This window comes from Drosophila eugracilis, unplaced genomic scaffold, assembly GCF_018153835.1.
Source record: "Drosophila eugracilis isolate 14026-0451.02 unplaced genomic scaffold, ASM1815383v1 contig_423, whole genome shotgun sequence".
Taxonomy (NCBI): Eukaryota; Metazoa; Arthropoda; class Insecta; order Diptera; family Drosophilidae; genus Drosophila; species Drosophila eugracilis.
The window spans coordinates 743,107-768,200 of NW_024573287.1; the positions used below are offsets into that span (position 1 = coordinate 743,107).

The 25,094-nt window shown below is 40.7% G+C and overlaps 5 protein-coding genes across 6 annotated transcripts in view; 1 reads left to right on the forward strand and 4 right to left on the reverse strand.

Moving 5' to 3' along the window:
* Positions 1-3,628: 3,628 nt before the first annotated feature.
* Positions 3,629-5,220, forward strand: LOC108105142 (spermatogenesis-associated protein 17). 2 transcript variants are annotated; one of them, XM_017211575.2, is made up of 5 exons: positions 3,629-3,797; positions 3,860-3,916; positions 3,972-4,370; positions 4,513-4,823; positions 4,883-5,220. In XM_017211575.2, the coding sequence occupies exons 1-5, from the start codon at positions 3,736-3,738 to the stop codon at positions 5,089-5,091; spliced, it is 1,038 nt and encodes a 345-aa protein (XP_017067064.2). In that variant the 5' UTR covers positions 3,629-3,735; the 3' UTR covers positions 5,092-5,220. The 2 variants fall into 2 exon arrangements, with proteins under 2 accessions (XP_017067064.2, XP_017067065.2); XM_017211576.2 differs by lacking the exon at positions 4,883-5,220 and having other exon boundaries at positions 4,499-4,596.
* A 1,739-nt stretch (positions 5,221-6,959) lies between these two features.
* On the reverse strand, positions 6,960-8,546 carry LOC108105135 (retinoid-inducible serine carboxypeptidase). The gene is made up of 3 exons (XM_017211568.2): positions 8,432-8,546; positions 7,391-8,302; positions 6,960-7,300 (listed from the first exon to the last, which is right to left on the reverse strand). Exons 1-3 carry the CDS (start codon positions 8,505-8,507, stop codon positions 7,005-7,007), a joined length of 1,284 nt encoding a protein of 427 aa, XP_017067057.2. The 5' UTR covers positions 8,508-8,546; the 3' UTR covers positions 6,960-7,004.
* A 505-nt stretch (positions 8,547-9,051) lies between these two features.
* LOC108105124 (retinoid-inducible serine carboxypeptidase) lies at positions 9,052-10,487 on the reverse strand. Its single transcript, XM_017211557.2, has 2 exons — positions 9,513-10,487; positions 9,052-9,434 (listed from the first exon to the last, which is right to left on the reverse strand). The coding sequence occupies exons 1-2, from the start codon at positions 10,474-10,476 to the stop codon at positions 9,121-9,123; spliced, it is 1,278 nt and encodes a 425-aa protein (XP_017067046.1). The 5' UTR covers positions 10,477-10,487; the 3' UTR covers positions 9,052-9,120.
* A 2,711-nt stretch (positions 10,488-13,198) lies between these two features.
* The window catches only part of LOC108105180, a 54,694-nt gene continuing 42,798 nt past the window's right edge, over positions 13,199-25,094 (reverse strand). Inside the window, exons 3-7 of the mRNA XM_017211632.2 lie at positions 16,215-16,426; positions 15,048-15,183; positions 14,730-14,986; positions 14,498-14,669; positions 13,199-13,883 (exon numbers count right to left, since the gene is read on the reverse strand). Coding sequence (XP_017067121.1) covers positions 13,747-13,883; positions 14,498-14,669; positions 14,730-14,986; positions 15,048-15,183; positions 16,215-16,426 — 914 coding nt within the window. The 3' untranslated portion in view covers positions 13,199-13,746. The remainder of the gene's footprint in view (positions 13,884-14,497; positions 14,670-14,729; positions 14,987-15,047; positions 15,184-16,214; positions 16,427-25,094) is intronic.
* LOC108105181 (chymotrypsin-like elastase family member 2A) lies at positions 22,210-23,453 on the reverse strand. The gene is made up of 2 exons (XM_017211633.2): positions 23,248-23,453; positions 22,210-23,132 (listed from the first exon to the last, which is right to left on the reverse strand). Exons 1-2 carry the CDS (start codon positions 23,404-23,406, stop codon positions 22,389-22,391), a joined length of 903 nt encoding a protein of 300 aa, XP_017067122.2. The 5' UTR covers positions 23,407-23,453; the 3' UTR covers positions 22,210-22,388.

Consider the following 25,094-nt stretch of genomic DNA (forward strand, 5'->3'; position numbering starts at 1 on the left):
ATCTCACTGACAAAAAAATGAACTTTTATACGTATCAGCTAAAAAGCTGACAGTTTTGTTAATTCACTGGAATCTGTACTCGTCTCTGCAGCTCGAGTTTCAACACCTCATACTATAAACACACAATGCAATCAAAAGAAGTCAAATCTACAAATCGAACAGCTCGTCCTCGAAAAGCGACGCTTACGTCGAGCATGGCAATTTCACAGATCGCCATCTGCTAAGCAAAGCTTAAAACATGCCTCACGTCAACTGGCTCAAGCTCTACAGCAAGAAGAAACATATGTCCACCGCCGCTACATTGAGCAATTGTCAACTAATAGTACAAAACACTCACTATGGAGAGCTCACCCAACTCTGAGCTCACCGAAAGAAACCGTGATGCCTATTAGAAAGTCCACGGGCGGCTGGGCGCGCAGTGACGCAGACCGAGCCAGCACGTTTGCCACCTTAAAAATGTCTTCCAACCAAATCCTGCCACTAATGTGTTTACTTTGCCGACTCTACCATATGAGCCCCAGCCTCAACATGAGCCAATTGAGTTTCGCCCAAACGAAATCGTAAGCATTATCAAAAGACAACTGAATCCGAAAAAATCCCCGGGCTGCGACGTCATAACTCCCAAAATGATCATTGAGCTCCCATACTGCGCCGTTTGCACTCTCACCCAGCTCTTTAATGCCATCGCAAAACTTGGCCACTTTCCAGTGAGATGGAAAAAGTCAATTATAATAATGATAGCAAAACCGGGGAAAGACCACACTATCCCCACGTCATATAGACCTATAAGCCTACTCTCTTGCCTATCTAAACTCTTTGAAAAATGCCTAATGACTCGGATAAACACATACCTGAGAATCCAGGAAGGAATCCCGTCACAACAATTTGGGTTTCGTGAAAAGCATGGAACAATTGAGCAGGTCAACCGGATAACATCAGAAATTCGAAACGCTTTCGAAAAACGAGAGTACTGTACTGCCATATTTTTAGATGCCTCTCAAGCATTTGATAGAGTCTAATGTACAGGATCAAGACAATGCTCCCCTACAGCATCCACAAGATTTTAGAGTCTTACCTTCACGACAGAAAATTTGTTGTGAGGTGCAAGACTGCTATATCTGATGATTACACTGTTGGAGCTGGAGTTCCTCAAGGTGGCGTGCTAGGGCCAACACTAAATGTCCTCTACACAGCAGACGTCCCGACAAGCACACGTCTAACAACATCTACGTTTGCCGATGACACAGCTATTCTTAGCCGTTCTAAATGCCCGATTCAAGCAACTGCGCAGATAGCTCGTCATATGCTCGATGTTGAAAAATGGCTATCAGATTGGCGAATTAAAGTCAACGAACTAAAATTCAAACACGTTACGTTCACTCTGAACAGGCAATACTGCCCGCCGATTACGTTAAACAACACTCTTCTCCCACAAGCAAACGAAGTAACTTAACTAGGAGTACATCTCTACAGAAGACTCACATGGCGCCGGCACATTGAAGCGAAAAGTACACACATAAAGCTGAAAGCCAGCAGCCTGCCTTGGCTTATCAACGCCCGGTCACTTCTTAGCCTTAAATATAAAATCATGCTGTACAACTCGGTACTAAAACCTATATGGATGTACGGCTCCCAGTTATGGGGGAACGGGAGCAATAGCAACATGAACATTGTTCAGAGAGTTCAGTCGAAGATCCTGAGAACAATCACCGGGGCACCGTGGTACGTTCGCAACGAAAACATACACCGCGACTTAAAAATTCAACCAGTCAAAGAAGTGATCGCAGAATAAAAGGTAAAGTACTTCACCAATCTATCGGTACATCCTAACCACCTGGCGAGAGGTCTAAGAAGGTTGAGCAACCAATCACGCCTTCGTCGCAATGACCTACCCATTCAGCGACCGACCTGAGGGACACGCAACCAGAATGCAGTCTTAGTATACTGTTAGTTAAATTTTAATGTTAAGATTCGTCAACTTATTGTTAGTCTCAAAATTAAGAGTAGATTCAATAAATAAAAGCAAAGCTATAATAAAAAAAAAAGCTTTGATAAGACACTGGAACGGGAGGTGATTACATTTTTCCAAATAAAATGCAGCCATGTCTTCTGTAACACTGCCTTTGTTCTCAGTCCAATTGGTGACTATTGCTTACTCTGATAACAAAATACGTCTTTGGTAAAATTTATATTCAAACTATTTTAATAAAAATATAAGTATGTATTTTCAAGTAGATAGTTTTTTAAAAGAAATATATAAAAAAACAATTGGGGACAAACATTTATATCTGTTAAGATGTTCTTTCAATCGGAAGCTATTAATAAAGTTAGAAAACTAATGTGTAGTTTTACTCAGAGACAGCTTGTTAAATTCATAATTTTCCAAAAACTTCTTAAATTGCTTTCCCCTGCCAGACATTTTAAAGCCTTTCGTAAGCCCATGTGAATTAACAGCCACTTATACTTCCTGTAGATAGGCCTCCCAAAAGTATTTCAAATTTTTTATTCTCACGCTTTAACAGACCCCCACCTACAATGCTGTTGGATCCACAAATGTTTGTACATTAGCAACATTTGTGCGAAGCCATGGGCATCGTCACGGATGCTGATTATATTGAAAATTATTAGAGAAACATTGCAGCACTCACACCCCTGTGGAGTTGGTGGCATCAGTGGGCTAAAGGTGGACTGGAAGGTCTGGATTCTTTGGTTTTGCACTGTATGTGGGCTATAAAAATTGATTGCATACTTTGCGGCACACCAAGTGCGCGATGACTGTGTGCGGATATGTGCGTGAACGCTAGTCAAATAAATGTGAGCAGATATTTGAAAGCTTATTTAAAAATATCTTTTATTTAGTTTACTAAAAGAAATAAATTTACTTGATAGAAATGATGATAAAAATATATTAGGAACAACCATTTTTTATTTATTAATTATACATCCAAGCAAGAAATTCTTACCTTTTTATATTGTTTTCCCCTCACACTATTTAAGCTAGCTGTATTTAACCATAATTTTAAAATTTATGATGTGCACACAATAAAGTGTCAAATATCGAGACACATCAGGAGGCCGACACCAATGGGAGAGCTATAGATCCAGGACAACTTTACCAGCTTGCACCACCAGGAACCTCTGAAAATATTATAAAAGTTCTGGCATGACCAAAAGTGGAAAAAGCAAAACCAAAAATGGTCGGAATATAGAATGTTATACCTTTTCGGTTTTGTAATTCAATTCTTGGTAAAACTGCATTTACGGTTACAATATACATTTTCGGCCGCTTCTCTCAAAACTAGACCAAAAATGCGAAATTTGGCCCACTCTGAATTTGCGTCCACAGCAAATGAATGTGATATCTCGTTGAGCTCTCAATTCAAATCCCAAAAAAACTGAATAAATATACTACAATTTGTATGAACAGTTGTAAACCAGAACATTTTCAAAATAAATAGGAAAACTTGCCCAATAAACCATTTTGAACTATTAATTAAATTAATAATCGATGGGTATTCACATCTAGAACTCTATATTTCTTTTTTTTGTTATTTATCAATTGGAACGTTGGCAGTATCATATGTGCTTTTGAAATTTAATCCTAATTGATAAACACACGGAATGCGTTGTACTTACATTTGAGTTGCACACTTGAGTTTCTTTTATTTGTTGCTGCAACACAAGCCACGGGTTATACTTACAGAAAATAAACTTTTTAGTTACTTTACAGTGAATATGATGCATTTGATTGCGCCACCAGGAACCTCCATTGAAAAGGAAAGACAATCAGAAATACAGTACGAGTAAACTGAAACCCTACAGCAAAAATTGTATTTTATGGTAATATTTTGGTCCATAGATCTGAAGGCAATGAGAAGGAATGTTCCACCTGGCCATTAGCCGTAAAATTGTCTTGGTAAGAATATAAAGATATTAGAGTGGTTAATCATAAAGATTTCCTTTTACAAAAGGACAACGATGCACGTAATTGATCACAAGATGTTTATTGCCGCTCGACGAATACAATCCTACTGGCGTGCGTACCGCATTCGTAATCTGCTCCATCGGCGCTGGCATGCTGCAGTTGTCATTCAGCGCTGGTGGCGCGGCTTCCGGATTCGGCGCATCCTGTGGGAGCTGGTAGAGAGGCGTTTGCAACACACGCTCCACGAGCACTTCAATCAAGCGGCCATCCGCATTCAGGCCCTGTTTCGGGGTTGGCAAGACAGACGCTACGTCCATGATGTACAAAACCTGCACGGCATGCAAACCTCCGCCGCCGAAGAACTTATCAGTTGCTTCATTCTCCAGTTTCATCAAATTAAGAAAACCGAATCTCTCCCAGGCCTCTTTTCACTGCGAAATTCAGTGTAAGTAATCTAGTTGAATTAAAAAAAAGTTGAAAAAGTGTTTAGCTCTAGGTAATTTTAATATTTTAATTCACATAACTTATGTTTAAAAAAAAGAAAAAGAAAGGATATTTTAAAATAGATTTAAGGCCTTTCCTTACAGCTGCCTACCAAAGGTGGAAAAACTGATGGCCACAATGGTGTACCGCTTTCACAATGGTCGGGTGTTATCTATGGTGGCCAACATGATGACCCAAAACGAGGACCATCGCAAGTACTTTGAATCCGCTAGATTCCGTACCCAGTTACCCTATGCCGGGCCGAATGTAAACCAAATGTGTCATATAACAGAAGAAGACAAAGTGGAAGTCAAGGACTTAACTATAGATCGACGATATGGACAAATAGTTGCCGAGTATGAGGAATCCCAGCTACATAAACAATTAAGAGATAGCCATCGGCGTTCTAAGACTCGTAGGTGTTTTTAATGTTAACAAAATTAGTTTAAATTGTTTTTTTGTATTTTGTCATAGGCAAAGTTCAGGGACAGTTGGGCCATATAAAGTCTCAGGAAATGGCTGCAAAACGCAAATTCTGTGCGGATGTCAAAGATCGCTTGCTTAAATGGAAGTTGCGGAGCGGAGCCGACGTCAATATTGACAAAATTTTTTTGCAAAGTCCAGGTGTGGAATTCCTGAATAATTGTTTCAACATGGAGATCCCACAAGTCCTTTATGATTAAGCTATTTGAGATAAATTCAAAGTGCAACAGACATACATTTTTATACATTACAAAACCTTCTCACATACTTAGCCAAAAGGTTTTTGAATTATTAAACTTATATCACTTGGGTATAAACAAGAATTGCAATCGAGTAAAACGAATTAGAGTTTAGACAGTTTCTCAGTGTGATGTAGTTCCAACCCCCAGAACCTAAGGAATTGGCAACATGTGCCTTTGACTGTTTACTAATTAGCACCTATTTATTCACCTTTGCTTTCTTTAATTTTGTTCTACAGTCGCCTTCTGCTTACCCCTCCCCATCGACCAGCCACATTTTTCATGCGAAGAATTTTCCTTTGTTTTCAGCAGGCATTTAATTTATTTTACTCTTGGCCGGGCCAAGAAAGAGCCGGCATACGGGAGCAATTTGTGAGCTGCGTGGTAAATCTTGGCATGCTTACCTATAAATATTTTACATGGCTACAATAGCCTTCTCTCGTCCGGGCAAACGTGGCAGCCACACATGACCCAGCCCGGGTCGGAATACCATGCCCAAGATACGGCCTGCTCAGAACCGGTGGCATACGTGCAGGAGCATTATCCGCATACTTGAAGCGGGACGGGTCCTTATACGTGACTACCGTCTGCTGTGCCCGAACCCCTGCAAATGCGGCGATCCTGTGATGCGGCGGGGGTCTGGCAAATTAGATTTGCCTATAATTAATATGCACGATATGTGGCGTTAACTTGTGTGAAAATTACTCGGCGCCCTGACGTGACGGAGCGTGGTTCGTGTGGAACGCGAGAACAAAAACCATATACTCCAATTACAATCTATCTATTCGGCACTGGAGCTCCTTGTGTTATTCGATTGCGATTCGCGACCGTAAGTATTTCCTAATTAGTTGTTGATGACAAAGAGACGTGAGTGATTTCTGAGGGTGGGTGTTTCGGAAAGTACCGCACAAAATTAAATATGTAAGAAGTTGTGCTACTAAAATCAATTGTTAAATTGGCTTACCATAAAAATAAATTAAATAAAATTAGTCGAACTAAATGACTTACCTGAGAAATATTAATATTTGCTCTTATTTAATAATAGGTATAGGGGTTTGTGCTTGTTTTTTAAGAACTCTACTTGGAACGGGAAACCTTATATAATTATCGAATAACTAGTGCAAGACTTTTTCGCAATAGCTACAGAAGGAGGAACACATGTTTAGCAAAATCAATTGCCAGACTTTGGTGGCTCTCCAAATATCCAGGATGAACGATTTTCCTTGTCCTTGTCTTTCCTCGGTTTCCTTCATCCCATCCAATTGAGGCGCTGCCGTACAAACTTTTAAGTTTTTAATTAATTTGTTTTGCTGCGGTCCCAGTCACCGCAACGCAGCTTTTTTTTGAAACTCAAACTCTGCTCATTTTTCCTTCGGTGGCAGGAGAAAAAAAGGTTAAGTGGTTTCATTTGGCAAACATTTACCCAGACCCGAAACTTGAAGTTCCCCGGCCGCTCATCAATGCCCAAGTGTGTAAGACTTTTAATAGGCTTTTGTGTGGAAAATAAATTGATGCGGTGCACCTGTAAAACGCTCCAACAATGAGGCTCCGCCTGAGCCAGACGAATGTCTGTCCGTGTGATGCGGCCGACCGCATCCCAGCCGGAAAGTTTGAGGCGAAGGCAGCCGGGATTCAGTTAATTTTGAGTAAATTGTTAGAGAATTGTTTTCTGTTGCTGATGGGGTCTGCTGCTTGGGGGCTTCCTAGCCTCATGTGGGTGACTTGCGGCCTTGACTCGAGAATTATGGCATTTAATTACGAAGCGCTTTGAGATACTCAATGTCGGGGAATGTGGAGGTGATTGAAATTTAAAGTGCTGGCATAGTAGATGCTTTTTGGTGGGGACTGGAACTTTATTTCAAAGTTTTTGCACATCATCCATAGTTAGTGAAGTATTTTAAAATGTATCCCATTGCTGCTGGATTCTCCTGCTGCACTAGATGTCCCGCTCGAAAGACCCAGAACATGCTTAGTCGTCCACCGTGCTTTTCGTAGCCCTCGAGCATTCCGTCAATTCGGACGGCAGTACGAGGTGCCTTCGCATACTCCGACTTGCGGCCCCACTTCAGTCTACTGATCCAACGAACGGTTCCGGGCGTAGCACAGAGGAGGTCCAAAATTCCCGAGTAAATGCCCACCTGAATAGGCGTCTCGTCTAACAACTTTGTAACTAAAATGAGATATTTAAGGTAAGAGTTTTGAAGGTAAATCTGATTCTTTAGGTAACAATTTGCTTTTAATAAAACAAAAGGCAAATTACCTATATTACTGGCCGGTTTGAAAATATCACGGCCAAGGCGTTCGAAAACCGTGGAATTTTGTTCCATCCACACGGGCATGTTAGAAAGTCCAAGAGCCTGAGTAACATTGAATCGAAGGAATTGGCTCATTTGCGGATCTTCACCGTACCGATAGACCTCATCTTTATGGACGCGCTTTTGGATGTTGTAGATAAAGACTCCGGCTCCGCTTACGGAGATCTCTTCCTGAACTTCGGAAGCCTTCATTAGAGCATGGAGCCACTTTTCATCGTAGACGAGAGTGGCCAACTCGCCCGCCAGCCGTGATATTCTGTGATATCCATTATCGTCCACAACGCCCGCCTGAAGCAAAAAGGGTGCATACGACAGGACACTGTCCAGTGGGGAGGTCCAGGGATTGCCAACTACCACGGACTTCAGATTACAGTCCACTTGCCCTTTTTTCTTGGCCAAATACAGCTCAAGTGCGAACTCAGGGGCCATTTTGCCACCATAACTTTCGGAGAAGATGTGCAGGGGCACGCTTTTAAAAATCGGATACTTGTTGAGGAAATGTTTAATCAGCTGAACGAGATCAAGGGCGATCTGCCGATTGGTTCTGGCATATCGACCGTGTTTCTCAACATAAGCGAATCCTGTACCTACGGGACTATCAACAAAGAGCACATTCATATGCCGCACCCAACTACTTTCCCGGGGATTGCCATTAATGTCGACTGGGCCCAGTTGCTCGAAGATTCCACTGCCCGTGGAGGCTACTCCGGGTCCGCCCTGCAGCCAGATAACCAGCGGTCTTTCCGTAAAATGTGTAACATTTGCAGTGGTGTACAGGAGCCAGTAGAAAAGATGAGCGCCTTCGCGAACCTCGACATAGTCCCACTCCTGTAAGCCGAGTCCGAGGTCAACGCGTCCTGGAACAATAAAACTATTTCTTAGGCGAGTCTCTGACTTTTGAGCTCTCTGACGGATCGTATTTTGAAACTACAGTCTGTTTTTTATTAAAGCACGAAGTTTAGATTGCTTAAACAAGACGAACCCACCTTGCACCGAGGTCAGCGATATGAAAAAACATTGGGCCCACACCCAAATATTATTTTTGTTCAGATTGAGGCGCATATCGTGATCACAATTCAACCGAAAGGAAAGTGGAACTAAACTGCTTGCTCCGGCGGGAAATGCGCACTGATCTGACGCAGCTTTTGGCCGATTGCTAATTATACTTGGAAAAACATTCAAATTTCCAATGAGCACTAACAATTGAGAAAACATGTGGTAATCGCAAGTGAGATTACCCTTTTTTTTATATTTTAAATACTATTTTAATATTATTTCAATTTGAAACTAGGCAGAGATAATTTATTTTTCCCTTGCGAAAGTTTTAACGCATACTTAGGTAAATAAAATTAATTTATCTTTAAGTACACTTTAAATTTTTGTGACTGGAAAAAAATACTCTCATAGAATACCCTAGAAATGTTTATAAAGTTATTGAAGAACTGAGAGTACTTGTGGAAGAGCCTTTGTGTCTGGCATACGCTATTATTATGTAAACATTGACCCCCAACCGAAAGACCCACCCACGATACATATTAGCTTTGCATTCGATTGAGACGTCAGAAGAAAATAATGAAAATAGGCATCTGGCATTCCAGGTGTAAAATTAGATATAAAATTATTCGTTTATTCGTGGTTTCTCGTGATTTAAGTTAGTTTAATTGTTAAGTTACGTTTACTTCTCTGAGGACTCTGCGTCATATTGAGTGACGGATTTCAGGACATATTGCATGGCCGTTGGATTATCGCTGGGAGCCAAGTGTCCCGATCGATTAATCCAGTACATTCCGAATTTGCCTCCGACTTTCTGGAATCCCTGGAGTATGCCATCGATAACGATGGCAGTGCGATTGGCCTGCAGATATTCCGACTTATTATTCCAGGCCCAATCCTTGATCAAGGACAAAGTGGCTGCTGTCGGCACCAGAGTATCCAGCTGGCCAGAATAAATATTTATCTTAACGGAGGTCTCGTTTAGCAGGCGGGGAACTGAAACAAATATTTTTCAGATATAAATATTTGCAATTAATATGCAAGAGAATATATTTGCCTCTCTAGTATACTCACTCGCATTATAGTCCGATTTAAGGCGATCTTCGTGTAGGCTTGTTAACACATCGATAACCTGGGAGGCATAGACACTGCCATTAATCTGCAGGGCCACACTAACGTTCTCCATTAAATCATTCAACTCAGGCCCATAGCCGTAGGTTCGATCTTCTGAGGGATCCAAATGGGTCTGTGTGTTATATAGGTAGACCCCTCCGGTCAGCTCCTGCATAAGATCATACCACTCCAAATACTCATTGGTGGCGTTATTGAATTCGTGTCTTTTAAGAGCGCTAAGGATGCGTTCTTCTTGGGCATCGAGTAGCGCCACTCCATCCTCATCGATCAAGCCATTGACATACAAGTAGTTTGAGTGTTCCCGGCAAATGTGTCGAGTTGATATCCATGGATTGCCGATGGTCACGGACTTAAGGGTTCCTGGCTCAGCCAACTCTCCTGCTTTCATGGCCTCATCGAGCCAGATAGCCAAGGCAGGAGCCATTTTACCACCATAACTCTCCGAGAAAATATGCAGCGGGACGCTCTTGAACTCCTGATGCTTCTTATAGAAGTGCAGCATGAACGTCAAAAGGTCGTCGACAAGCTCTTCATTGTTGGTCACCAGCAGACTAGTATTATCGGCATAGCTAAAGCCCGAACCCACTGGGTTATCGATGAACAGCACGTTTACATGCTGCACCCAGTTTCCCTCCCGTGGGTTACCTTTCGTATCCACAGGTCCCAGTTCCTGGAAATTGCCCAGCGCCGAGGAAGAGCCCCCCGGTCCTCCCTGAAGCCATAGCACCAGTGGTCGTTCCGTGTAACTGCTCACATTAGCCGTGGTGTAGTAGAGCCAATAGAACATATGGGCCCCCTCGCGAACGTCTACGTAGCCCCAGTCCTGCTCTCCTGGTCCGAATCCCTTGCGGGCCTCAGAGATCCCCAATAGGAGGCACAAAATTGCGAAAACACCGCACCACATTCTCAAAGGTTGGTTAGACAACCACTGGAGTCTTCACGATCGAAATCTGGGCTATTTATCGTACTGGAGAGCATTCCATTTAGGATGGAACGTGACCATGAATTTAAAAGATTCTCTTTATATGATTTTATTTGTTTAGAAACAAATTTGTTTTCTGCATATAGTCGCTCCCACACCCTTTAAATATTTTCGTATGTAAAACTAAACAAAAAAATTTTTGAATTTAACAAAAAAATTTTAGAGAACCTTAAAAAATGGTTATCCCTAAGGAAAAGTGATTATAATTATAATATTTACACAGACAAAAAGAATAATGAAAACATATAGAAAAAATTTTCAAAGTTAAACTCTTCATGATTTTAAATATTTCTTTGTAAATATTCCATGCATAAAAAATCGTCTTACACTTAATTTTATTTTTAAAGTGCCAAAGTACAAGGTATCTTTTCGTCGATACGTTTTTCTTATTTATTTAATTTATTTAATTCACTACCCGCCCTCATTTGTTTATCAATTCACACCATAAGCGCCATTTCTTAAAGTGCTCGTATAAACATTTATCTTTGGCAAGTTAATTTAAGAGCCAAGAAAGAATATATTTATACCCCAAAAAATTGATCGCTTAAAAATGAATGCATTTTTTCTCTCCCTTCACCAATTGACTAAAATAAATTTTTGGTTTTTGCATATTTAAATATCCTTTATATAGCTCAATATAGTTTCGTGTTAAAAACAAATCCATCTCTACCAACTACTTGTTAGTTTTAGTATCACATAAAAATGGGGAAATGGCAACACCTGTCATTTTCTATTGGATAATTAAGCTATTTATTTTTCAGAATGTTTAAATTTTATTTCATTTCATTTAACTTGTTGTTCTTTTTGGAAGTAAGATATTTTATTTTAACATACTTTTAGGGTCTGTTGGCTTAGTCTTAAACAAGCTTAGCGTATTTTTGGGGTGTTTTTATGAAAGATCAGATCTCAACCATCAATATTTAATAAACGTCAGTTAATCAGAATACACTTTGATTACAGACTGTTGACAACTTGCTTTAAAGTTGTCCCGTGCATTAACCAACTCTGCAATTTCCTTTTTTATTTTCCCCAGCAACTTGTCTGCTTTTCATGTCCAGCGCCGATGTTTTTATGTCGTAATTGTCAAAGTTAAAATTGCTTAATTTCAATTTCAACGCGTCTAGAACAATGGACAGTTTTTGTGAGTACCAAAAGGAAAAAAGGAACGACTGTCCGGATGCCCAGAAAAAAGGACTGGAAAATGAATCCGATTTCTGTTTTCTGTGGCTGCACCCGGAAAAGTAATTAACAAATGTTTGTTTGTTCCTCGCAAGTCAAAAGCAGGACTGCAAAAAAGCTTACGTTGCGAGCGGCTCCTTGGTTCACGGCTCGTTTCGACTGCTTTTGACAACGGCAAGTGGTTGGAATCCACAGAACCGCCCACCACCCAGCCAAACGACCCACTACCAATTTTGACCGGCTTGCAGTGCAGTTTTAATGAGTGCGCCACCTGGCGGCGGCGGCGACTGCTGTCATCGAAGGCCAGTTGACGCTGGGATGCGACCGCAAACGGAAATCAATTTGCCACGGGAGCAAAACCAAAATTGCCAGTTCAATGCGTTTTCGATTGTCCATTAAGCAGCTCCTGCAGCTCGGTTTTTGCCCGCTGCCAAAAGTCATTTTGAAGCAATTGGCCCGGCTGGTAGAAAGATCCAGCAGATACGGATACAAACGTTGAAGGAGAGGGTCGTTCCGAGAGACAGATTTTCCTAGGATTTACCAATTTTCTATATACAATTTTTGACCTTATAGCTTCAAATTTATTTATTAGGAAAATAAATTTAGTTTTTGTTTTTAAGATTATAGCTTGGTAATTAAAATAAAATCATCCTCAAATTATTATTTGGGCGGTTTTTTTGATTTTTATTCATGAACCAATAGTATAAAATTCGATTGTATTAATTGAATTTAAACATCTATACTTAGCTTATCCACTTCTATAAATATGATATCAATGAAAACAAGCAAACAGCATTTGGATATTTGGAACACAAGAGTCGAGCCTGGGAACAGTGGGCACCAGCAGCGCACTCACATGCCAAATAAATTGTTGCTACAGTGCCTAGCCCAAGCTTGCCCCCGAATGCAGATGCTTAGCAAGGAGTTGGGATGCAGATTCACTCGAGTGCGAAATTGCAAACAGGAGCAAAGAGGAAGTGGGTGGGATGAACAACACACACACACACACAACCCTTGAGCTCACAGTGTACTGTGGGTGTTGCCAAATTCAGCACAGCCCATTTGACGTTGTTTTTCATGTCACTTCGCCAATTGTGACTCCAAATTTCAGTCTCTGTTACTGGCAGTGCGTTGTTTTTTGTCACGTAAATTACAAGTTTTTCATTTGTGTTTCGGCTGGCGAACTTGGCCCTTAATTTCGCTTTATCTTTTTTCACCACTGACGCAGCAATATTTTACACTATACCAGAATGGGTCAACCAAAGAATAAATACTGGTAAAGGATAATATCAAAAGGATAGGACAAAGAAAATTAGGATAAGTAAATTGTAATGGTTAGATTTTGAGTATAAAAAAAGGATTAATGGTTATTTGTTTAATGGGTTAACATTAAAACTAGCTAAATTAATAAATGGAAAATATTTACTTACCTATTTTACCTATGGCCTTCAAAGCACACAAAAAATAAGTGATCAAATAAAACGGTTTTTATTTGGCTTTTATCAATATTTCATACGCACACTTTCAACTTAAGGAGACACTAAAGCTAACGCTATAGCTAAACATTTTAGTTGTACAGTTTTTCAAACAGACACATAAGAACAGAACAATGAATCTGCCTAGAAACCACAATCTTAACAATAAATCCTCGACAAAACCCAACGAAAGCAAACATTTAGAATCCTGCTTAGAGAGTAGATATATATAAGTATGTATATAAATGTAGGTATATATTCCTGGTGAGTATGCGAGGATGCGCTCGATGCCTATTTACACTTGACTTAGGGTTAGAGGAGTACGGGTCTGCGGAAATGCAATTGTCTTTACAGTTACGTACTTAACATAGGTTTAGGTATATATGAGTAGGTATATTCGGTATGCTGAGGACCTTTCACTGTTGATTTGCTAATCGATTTGCTAAATATGGGTTCCATAATTGCTGAGCCCGAGCAGGGGTTCTTTATCGTCCCAAGTCCCACCTGAAGTCCATCTCTCCTGCCAGTGGCCATCTTATCACCGTTCCATCCTGTCAAAATATTCGACCTCCAACAGGTTCCTTCGCCGATTCTCCCAGGCGCCCAGGACCCAAACACTTGGCCACAGAAGAAGAATCAGGATAAAATTCCAAGCAAATGGTCCTGAAGCGGCATCTAAAAAAAAAAAAAAAAAAAAAATTGGCTTAGCTCAGGAAGAGATTGAAATCGTATTCGGGAAGGGCACCCGCCGGTCAAATTAATCTTTGAATTAATTGCTTCCAGCTTAGCGCAGAGCATTAATAAATCGCTGCCGGTCAGAGGACCAAAACACACAAGGATAATAAGGTGCTCGGTCCTTTTTCGCTAACTTTGATTTAATGCCCCTCAGTTTATCATTGTAATGGCGTGCGTGTAAATGTATCCCCTGTGCATATATGTTTGGCTTGTAAAAACAATCAGGCCAAGATCTGTGGGCCCTGTAGGGTCAGTTGCTCTCTTCATCTGCCTATCTGTTGGCTAATTTTTAAGCAGACAAAGCTCACCTACTAACGACCGGAAGTTAATCAAATGGAAAATTTATTGCCTTGCAAGAAAAAAAAGAATGAAGTTGAAAAATTACTAAAAATGTCCTTGGCTCTTTGCTTAAAGGTATTTTGAACTAATTATTACAGAAAAGTATGAATTGATAGGGTATTTTCCATATATACTTTAATGAATGACTCTTCCCGTCATACGTATTAGAAACGATATATATGGAGATTTATTGTTCTCTTTTCTAAAAAACTTACTAGAATGAATTAGAAATAGCTCATTGTGCTCATCCACATCACCGGGCTGATCAAAAGGATACATGTTCATATCTGGGGATCTGCCAGATGCCAAAATCCTGGGACGATCCTCCTCGATCAGTTTCTCGCTCTCCTGCGCATAGATTTCATGTATTCGGGCAGAACATTTTAGCTAAAGAATTTAATTATGATTAGGTTCAAGTTTTTCAGATGAAACAACAAACAGAATTACCTTCAAGCGACTCTTAATGAAGTGATGCACTGTCACCACGAAATTGATCTCCAGAACGGCTGACTCCAGGTGCTCAGCTAAATGTCTTTGAATATCGTAGATGCGGAGGTAATTGGGCGGCACTTGTATGTCATTGATCCACCAGGTGAGATTAGCCGCTGGCTTGGAGTAATCGGATGAGCAGTTACCATTCACAACGTCCCCCAGACGGTATCTTGAATGGATGCCGGTAATTATCGGCCGTTGGGTTGGCAATTCTGGGGGCAAAACATGGGAGATGTCAGTGACAGGTGGGCGGATCAAGCCTCGATTACTTACCAACCACCTCCATGTCGGCGGCCACGATGGAAGTGTCGAAGGTGGGTGCATCCGCGGACACTTCGCAGGCAAATTTCCCGGATATTGAGGTTGGAACATTTCTCAAAAGGACATGGCTGGCATTCGATTGGGTTGTCTGTTGAAAATAAAATATATTTTAAAATCCTATATCACTTTCGGCTACAAAATTATAAAATAAACCATGTATAAATTAAAAAATCTTGTATTTACATTTATATCGAAATCAATTAAATCTAGTTTTATAATGATATAGGCAAGTGTTATTTTTACCTTTGATAAATTAATTGTGTACAGCGAAATAAAGTCTGTAACGCAAACCCACAGCTATTTGCTCTCAGCACTTACGTAAGTGCTTACATAAGATAGGCGTAACCTTCATTGTTTCCCCTCGACAGTTTTTTAATATATACTGTTTATTTCATGCGGTTTCTGTCCTTTTGCAGTGTCGTTTTTAATATCGAAATGTCAGCAAAAGTCAACAATAAGAGCGCAGCAAATGGAAAGTCAAAATTGTTAATTAAAACTTTTTAACATGCATAAAACAAACATGGATGCGATGCACACATGAACATCGAAAACAGGTCGATTGTTTACAGACAGCCCCTTGCTGCAACTGCTGCTGTCGTTAATACCGTCAGCAACATCACAGCAGCAACAGCAACACCACGGCAGCAAAAGCACGGAAGCAACAAAGAAGCCCATCAGCAGCACTTTGCCTTCAGTTATTTAAAGCAATTTGCACTGGCAACTCTTTTGCCTTCATTTCTTTACCGCTGTCTTTGTTTTTCAGTTTCAATAAACACCATCATCATCATTATCAACCGCTTAAAGAGCACTCAAGGAGTGTTGGCAACATGGCTGCTTTCCAGCTTTTCTATAAAATCTAGTTATTTATTTAAAAACTTGTGAAAGTCACAAAGTAAAGTTTAAACGTACACATTTGAATTTTTGGTTCAGTAACTTATTAACTTAATTCAAATTATTATTATTTGAATTTTTTTGTTATTTAATTTAAAAAACATTTTTAAATAATAAACAAAAGAATATAAATAATTTACTGACAAAATAAAAAGTTTCCCCCATTGGTTTTAGCTAGTTCTAGCTATTAAAGTAGGGCTTTAGCTACGTTGGCAGCTCTGCACTCACCTCGACATCGATTTCATTCGTTTTGGTGAATATCTTCCAGGCCGGATTCTCCTTTGGCGTATAGCGATAGAACTCCCGTCTGCCGCGGTACCACTTCACCGTGTAGAGCGTGTCGTTCTCGATGTCATAATTGCAGATTAAGAGCGCATTATCGCCGCGCTTAACAGCGGACGGGATGCGAACGTTGACATTGCGCAGCCCCACAGTGAGACCTGTATAAAGAGGAAGAGAGAACGGGAACGTTGTAATGAGTTGTTGCTATGGGATCGGAGTGCTCAGAACGGCAGCAGCCCGGAGCGGCTTAAATATGACAAGTTATTGTGGCTTAATTATGATCCCTCAGAGGATTACACCGGATTTCACGCGCACGGCACCAACTTAAACTGCGCCTTACCAAGGGGTAAATCATGGAAAATAAGCCCAAAAATAAACAAACTTTTAAGATACATTATTATGCCATCCAGGCTGAAAAGATATTGCGAAATCTTAAAGCTTTTCATGGGAACACAAAGGCTGGGAATAAAAAGAAGCATTTCGTTAAAATATATTTCATACTAAAAATAAAGTAACACTCTTCGATAAAAATTATTCGAAACTTTTATTTACTTTTCAAATCATTTAATTATTTATGAATTATTCCGCTCAGTGTGCCGCATATCATCAGCCGTGAATAAAAAGTAGGTCACCGACCATGAAAACACCAAAAACCTACCAAAAATAAAAAAGACTCCATTGTATCAATAGCCCGCGGGTGTGAAAGAGACAGCCGGAAGAGCCGCACTCAAAAAGTTGATTATAAAAATACAATTGTGCGATCGCCAGTTGGAACGGCTGCCTGAAGCTGTTCGCCTGGTCGAAATTATAAAAAGCTTCCTAGAAAAATTAAAATCGAAAGTGACTGCCTCAGATGGGGCTGATTCTCCTCGAGAGAGAGCGGCGTAAATCATAAAGGGGCCCAACTTTTTTTTTGTATTTTACAACGGCAGATGATGAACAAGTCCACCATGTAGGAAATCAAGTTGGGGCAGGCGACCAGGGACTCAGGAATATTAGGTACTCGTCTGTCAAAGGTTGCTGGGCGGCTCCCCGAGTTCGTTGACCCCCGGGAAAGAAGCAAAGATTTTTTTCAGCACATTATAACAGATGACCGCACCGAATTAGTGGTGTGCGTATCTCTGTTCCTCAATTGCGAAAGTTTCTCTTTTGTTGTGGCACCCTTTTTGTATCTGATAAATACAGCTGTGATAGTTTTATAAAAAACAACATTTGTATTTGTGGGGAATTGGCAGCTAACACACATAATTATTTATATCTATTATTATCATTCAGAATGGGGATAATATTTTTTGTACGCACATATACATATAATTTTAAACACTTTAAGTTAATTTTATTCAAGTGTTTCTATCAGTTCTTCGGAGACTTTAGTTTCATCTAGGAAGCCAGCACTAGTGAGTTCCTAAATCGAGTATCCTAAAATAGCTATTTATAAATATAAAAAAAACAAACCGGTTTCTTGGGGTCTGTTTAAACAATTGCTTCTCCCCAGTTGGTAACTGAGTTCGTCGCCGTCTGTTCGCGGTTCGTTTCTGGTTAACCTTGAATACTAATTGTTGTTTCACGTTGATTTTAATGGCACTCGTTGCGTACGGAGCGCGTTGTCGTTTTGTTGTTTCCATATCAGCATAAAAATTTCATGCTGCCCCGTCTGCTTGGTAGCTGCTTTTCATCATCGCTGAACGCCGGATCGAAATAGTACGAAAAAACTAATCTCATCCGTATTGCCGGCTTTTCTAGCCGGTCGCCGATTGCTGGCCAGCACAAAATTTGCGTAAACAGAGCACTATTAGCTTAGCCGAATGGCGAGAAGGGTGCTTTTGGGCTGGGGAATTGAGAGCGAACATTCGTCGGATGACTATTTAGAAACCGTTGCTGTTCTATTTTGGCCAGGCCAACAGAAGAGGGCCAGCAACGCTGCTGCCAACTTGACGCTGCACGTATTTAACTCAAGGAAACCTTGGGCTTGTCGTCTCGATCGAACTGGAAAACCTTGGAAAACCAACAGCAGGCACCGGCATGGAAACAATAATAAAACAACAACAACGCCAATGATTCCAATAACAATGGATCCGGCGAGGAGCTCATAATCACCAAAAAGGGCACCTAGAACGGATAAGATAGATAGGTAACCATAATTGAGAATAATAGGCATAGGTGCTGCCTAGTAGTAGTGCGTTCTGTCGGATTTATATTTAGGAATAAAGCCTTTAACTTCTGTTCTTGTTAAAGCCAAAAAGCTAACAGGTTGATTTAGTAAAAATATGATGAAGTTAGAAAATTATTATATAATACATTTTTCCTAGAAATTCAAAGAGATGCCATAGTACTTTGTCGAATATGATAAGCGAACTCTGGCATATGTAGACTGCAATTTTCAAAAAATGTTGTCAGCAACAACGAACTTGCTTTTATTTATTTATTTTATCTTAAAAGAAATAAGAAATCGAAAAGATCCTATACCCAATTCTCATATTCCATACTGCAGATAATTCAACAAATAATCTCCCTTATAACAGGCAATACATCTTTCATGTGATTCGAAATTATCCCTCTCTGTGCCCAGACTCCTTTAAATACAGAGTTAAGACCCGCACTAAAAGCGACCTGCCCCGGCTGCTTCTTCGCCAACTCGCTCGTCCGTTGCATAATCATTGTTTAACTTTCGACACACATAAAAACAACAAAACACCGAAACCGAAAAGCAAGCAAATAAAAAACGAGGTCACCAGAAGCGAACGGCCAACCGAAACTGGAGTGTTAGCCACTTGGCGTTATGTTGGCCTGTTACTCGCTGCCTCTATATTATCGATCATGTTTTGAAAGCGAAAGTGAAGGCGGTGGTTGGGCAAGCCCAACAAGCTCATTCGCCGACGCACAGTGTCACATTTTAATCAGATATTTCGATAAAGTAAATAAATGGCATAGATTGGTTGATAAAGCGTAGGGATAATGAATTTGTAAAATCATTTTTAAACTTATAGGATTTATAAGAATTTTTGAAAAACTATACAAATTTAAGTGGCTCAGTAAATTTTAGTAATATGAAAAAATATATTAATATCTGAATCAAACTAGTTATGTCATTGTTTTCGGCAAATGCGTTCACTGTGTGTGGCAGATAGAGATATAGCCGAAGATACGACCGCAGTGCGGACTCAGATTCGGTTCGTTGTCTGGCTCTGTCTGGTCGCCTGGTCGTCGAGCAAAGCCGGCTATCGATTTCTACATAAAAAACGAAAGTGAATTTCATCTCAGTCAAATTCAGTGCTCTTCGCTTGGCCCAGTTTTGGGGCGCGTTCGCTGACCCCGGTTCGCCCAAGGTTCAACGCTCCAAGGTGAGTGGCCGCCAACGGTGTCACGTTCAGGGCCCGTCCCTGACCCACCAACTGTACTACCAGCACCTCCAAAACCACAGGCACCAATGATCGACGATTGAAAGAAAAATCAGACGCCTGTTGCACGAACCAGGCGATCAGAAAATTCAGTGTGTGACCCTTTAAAAATTGGTGCTTTCTTTTTTTGGTGGGTCATTGAACCTGGTTTCCGAATTTCGGAGATCGTTGACCGCAACGGTGGTGGGTGAGTGAAAGAGAAACAAGACGGCTGTTTGACAGAGATAGCAGTCGAGTGAGCAAGTGAGCGTTATAGTTGGTGTGAGCGAAAGGCAAACTGTTCGAGTATTTAGGTGCAGAGAAAACGCTGACACACTTTTGATGACATCAGCAATCGAAACGACAGTGAGAACTCGATAACCTAAACTTATGAATGTAAGTCTTTAAGTAAACTTTATTTACATATAAAATTAAATATTCATTGCAAAATAAATAATAAAAATATTTTTAAGTTTTATTTATACAAAATTTGAAATTTCTTATATATCAACACAAAAGAGAATAATGGTAAAAAAATTTAAAATTCACTACTGAGGTCAAAAAATATAATTTGATTTCATTTCCTAATACAAAAAAAGAAATGAATTGTTCAGTTCACCTTATAGCGATTTTCCAACCTCGACCAAACAAAGTACGCATATGGTATTATATTGACCGACATATTGTTACACAGACCCGTAGAACACATGGCTGTACTATATCTAGGCTATACTATACAATATCTGGGCAACCGAACATTTGTTGCTATTTATCGTCTTTCATAGAAGTCGCCCGGCAAAAGCGAGAGCTGAAAATGTTTATAAACTTTAGTATGCTTCACCCCCTCATGGCATAAAACATTAATTTTTTTGTTAAATACGAAATTATAAACTTTTCATACCAAGCGCCCAGAAACCGTTTGAAAGCCGTTTGTCGAGTGCATCTCGCACGCTCCACCCGAGTGGATAAGTGCCAAGGTTGACTTTTGACTCGTGGGGGAAAACGCTTGTGTAACTGAGCTACGGGCGGGGTCAGCGACAGGGACGGGGAGCGGAGGGGCGGGCACACACAGTTGATAAGCTATGGCATACAAAGCTGAAACGATATCCAACTTGGAACTAGCACTACGAAGTGGGTCCGCCCGCAGAGTTCCAGAGTCCGCCGTTCTGCGATCGCTTCTCTCAATTTGCATTCGGGGAAGCGCCGAAATCACTTTCCATTTATATTGCCGCTCTTCCACGCTGTCCATTTATCCAAAATCCCAGGCGTTCAGTGATCTAGTGGCAGTATTTTCGTTTTGGATAAATGTGATTTGTACAGTGCACTCGAAGAAAATGGGATGATACGCATTTAAATCTATTTATGAGGGGATATCAAGTCACTGTGTAATTTAAAAAAAAGGGCAACAAATTTTTAGTCTTCTGATATATGTATATCCAAGAAAATGTTTTATCAACGTAACGTAATTTCTTAATTAATCGTAATTTCTTCTTAATTTCTTGATGCAGAAATACACTAATATGCAACCTGCAAATATCTCAATATCTTAAAGTTTTGTCATTTCTTGAAAACTAAAAACTCAACTCAAATCTAAATGATAATTTACTAAAAACGTATAAAGTTTAAAGTATTTAAATAATTCACTTATTAAACATCGATAATAACTACAGTGTTTTGGTCAGTGTACCTAATGTTTAAACAAATTAGTCTAAAGCTCTGTGAGAGTGCCAATAAGCAAATTAACCCAATGCCAGACCCCCAGAGGTATTAAAAGCAAACGAATGTTTATATATGTATATATATATATATATATATATTATATACACCTGCGCACACAAGCATTATCTCCGCACACTCACACCCGGTCAAATGTGTGTGCATACGTGCGTATAGAAGTGGTGTGCGTGAGTGGGTTCAGTCATATTGCCACTTATCAGCGAAGACTCATCGCTCTGCTTTTCAACGCTGCTCGCCTATTCGAATTAGTACAAAATAATACCGTATTTCCTAGAAGTTTACGGATTCACCGTTACGCCGTACTCTCCAAGTGGGAGTAAGTGAGACGCCACGAAGTGCGGAGAGCAACAACAAAAGGGCAATTTAGTACAAAATTCACAAAGGAAAAATGAGCAAGTAAGTAAATAAAACGTATACGCTCCATTGGCTCGATTATAAGCAAGCGGTTGGCGGCCCAGCGTGTAAATGTTTTTATTTTGTTTATATAAAAATTTAACAACAATTCGAGTGAAAAAGTTTAAAACATTTTAAATAGTTTGCTAATGGAAACAGGCGACCAGCACTTACACATAGCTGACGATTGCACCGAAAAAGCGAAATACGAATTGAATTTCACATTCTTGTTGCTGTTTAGGTTGATTTTGTTTTCGGAAAAAGTTACGCGTCACCAGCGCTGGCTAGAAGTGATAAGTACTCGATCGTTGTTTTCGTTATACCCGATCCCTAACCGATTGCCACCCGCTTCACACAATGCCAGCGTATATATTCTCGCCTTCACTGATTAGCGCAAGCCATAAACGGGTCAAAGTTATAGAATTTAATTGTACGTTATTTAGAATTTTTATTAATTAAGTAATTTAGTATGATTTTTATAGAACTTACTCAAGCGGAAATCCTTCATGTACTATTTTTAATTAGTATTTAAAAATCTTAATCTTAATTATGACGCTTAAATATATTGAGTATTCTGTGACTATAGAAAACATTGTTGAATTATAAACTTAATTTAAGGAAGTTCTTTCATAATCCAGTCCAGATAGTTGGATAATTTTGCGAATAGAACAGGTTGATTATTCGGTTCCCAGCCTCTAGAAGATAAAGCGACTCCGGCCAGGACGGAACGCTGTCCGGCACAGTAAAGTCCGCCTCCAGGATTGTGGGGAGTGAACTCGTTGAACAAGTCAGCACCACAGAGAACATTGGTATCCATATTCAAACCTTGTGGAAGTTCAGCGATGCAGTCATCGTGAGTCATGACGGCATAGTTCCTGAACCACATTATGTCCGATTGGTCATCCGAGGAGGAATTGACAGAGGGGATTCTCCAGCCAGTTGTCCGGCAGGCATACTCCGTGAAAACGGTATCAGGATAGGGCACGCAGATAGGACTTATATGTGGGGAGTAGAAAGGCGCCTCCAGAATGATGAGGGCCAGCTTTTCGTGGATCGCAATGCTCCTTACCGAACGACTTAGGTGCGAGTACTTCTCCACAGCCCCCAGCCTATCCCAGTCACCAGCCTCCACTGTGAGCTGATCTCGCGTAATATTTGCTATCGGATCTGCTGCAGTGAGCACCACATCATATCGGATTAAAGTTCCTACGGCTATATATCTCCCATCGGTGTAGATGGCAGTCGTCCAAGGATTGCCTCCGATATGTGTCTGGAAAGTTCCGTTGATGGAAAACGTTCCCAGACGATTGGAGGGTATACCACATATGTTGGAGTCATTTAGGTCCAAGAACTCCTCCTGAAGAAATCGATGAAAATTTATTCCATTCTTCATTTCATACTATTTTTTCAGATGACTTAATAAAGAACCTTTTAAAAAATGAAATCATAAGTTGCGTTCAATGCGTTCTTACTTTTCTTTTTGGCCCTCTTGTTGTTTGCTCTTCATGATTTTTGGGTGGCGCCCCGAATCCCGGGAAATCATCATGTAGTTGCTGGGGCAAGCCGATCGCACAAATCAAAATACTGGCGATAAGCATACATTTAAAGAGTAAACTGAACGGGTGCCACATTATTTGATGCCGAGGCTTTCACGATTATTTCCTTCGAACTGTATCAGTCGGAGGCTGCCGGAGAACTGACTTAAATCAGCAATGCACTTAGTGTTCCGGTTTTATTAGTGCACCACAATCAGGTTGTTATTCTGCTTTTGTGCGTGTAATTCGATACGAAGGCCAAAGAAGAAGTCGTCGTCTACTCCACGTATAAAACTGGATGTCTACCGGACCAGCAAGTATTATCACAATACGTAAGTATTAAAGTTTCATGAATTTACATTCGCTTGCCCAACATACGCAAATTCCGATTTGATTACTCAGAACCTGAACGAATCTGAACTCAAATTTTTGTTCAGTTTTCGCAAGCTCGTATTCAACATAATTAATAAGCTAAGTAGCAATATTATCTTTAAACCATGTTGTTTCTATAACTTTTCATTTGTATATAAATGGTTCAGTATTGACGTGAAATTATTTATATAGCCTGGCAAAAAAAAACATTGACCGGAATAAGTTGGGTGACATTCGCCGTTGGCATCTCGACTTTTTCACGTTATTTCCGTAAAAATCACGTGTAAGCCAACCGAGCCTGCAGCTTGGTGTCGACAAAGGTGAGACACCTCCGTCATGTGCCCTCATCCGCATCCCCATCCTCGTCCTCGTCATCCGCATTGCTCGAGGGCTACTTTGCACTGTGTCAGGTGGGTTGGTCCTGCTGCCTGTTGCACTTTTTGCACATAATCACGTCACATAAACGGACGACAGGCCAGGATATGAACAACAAGCTGGCGCTCCCTTTCATCCTGGCGACATGTGACGCTTGGCTTTAGATGGCCGCAAAAATAAAAATGGAATGAAACGGAAGGCAGGGGAAAAACAGGGCAAAGAGTCGTGGGACCTTCCAACTTATTTCTCGACAGCCTGCTCCTTTCTCGCCGGGCTTTTCACTTTATGTTTATGTTGTGTGTTGTGGGCTGTGACGTTGGCCACTGACACTTTGCTCCTGCCGCCGCTCTTCCTTCAGCTTTTCCGGCTCCTGTCGCCTGTCTCGTAGTTTTCGCAAGCGGATGCGACCGGGACACCAGGACACATGGACACCTGGACACCGGGACACCTGGACACGCTGGGTGTTAAAATAACAGGCACCGAACATATTGACTTTTAAAATAAGCATTATGGCGGTAAATTTTTATGAAGCCCCCTAACGCCCCCACCCATGGATTCTTGTGATCCTGACGCTGGGTGCTGTGTGCACCGGACAGCTGAGTGATTTATATATATTGTTTAATATTATTATGGCTGGCAGGTGGCCATTGGGCCCCGCTTTCGCCTTGGCCTTGTTCCGTCCGACGGATGTGCAAAATGCGAAAAATTGAGCACATTACAAGCTTGGACTCCGACTCTATATCCGTATCTGTGTCCATGTCCATGTCCAGATCCTCGTCCATGTCCACGTGTGGTTGGCAATAATTGTTAAAGTGTGTGGTTGGATGGGAAGGATGAGGGGCGAAGTGATGAAATGATGGCCTTTCGAAACGGTAGCCTGGAATCGCGGAAGTTTTCTTGCCGCTTGTCAAGCTCGAGAGGATTGGGCTTGTAAGCCTTAAGAGCAGTTAATGGTAATTGCAATTATCCAGCGAGCTTTATTGGTTAATGAATAAGCACCGACATAATGTCCTTGAGCTGGAGGGATGATAATGGGC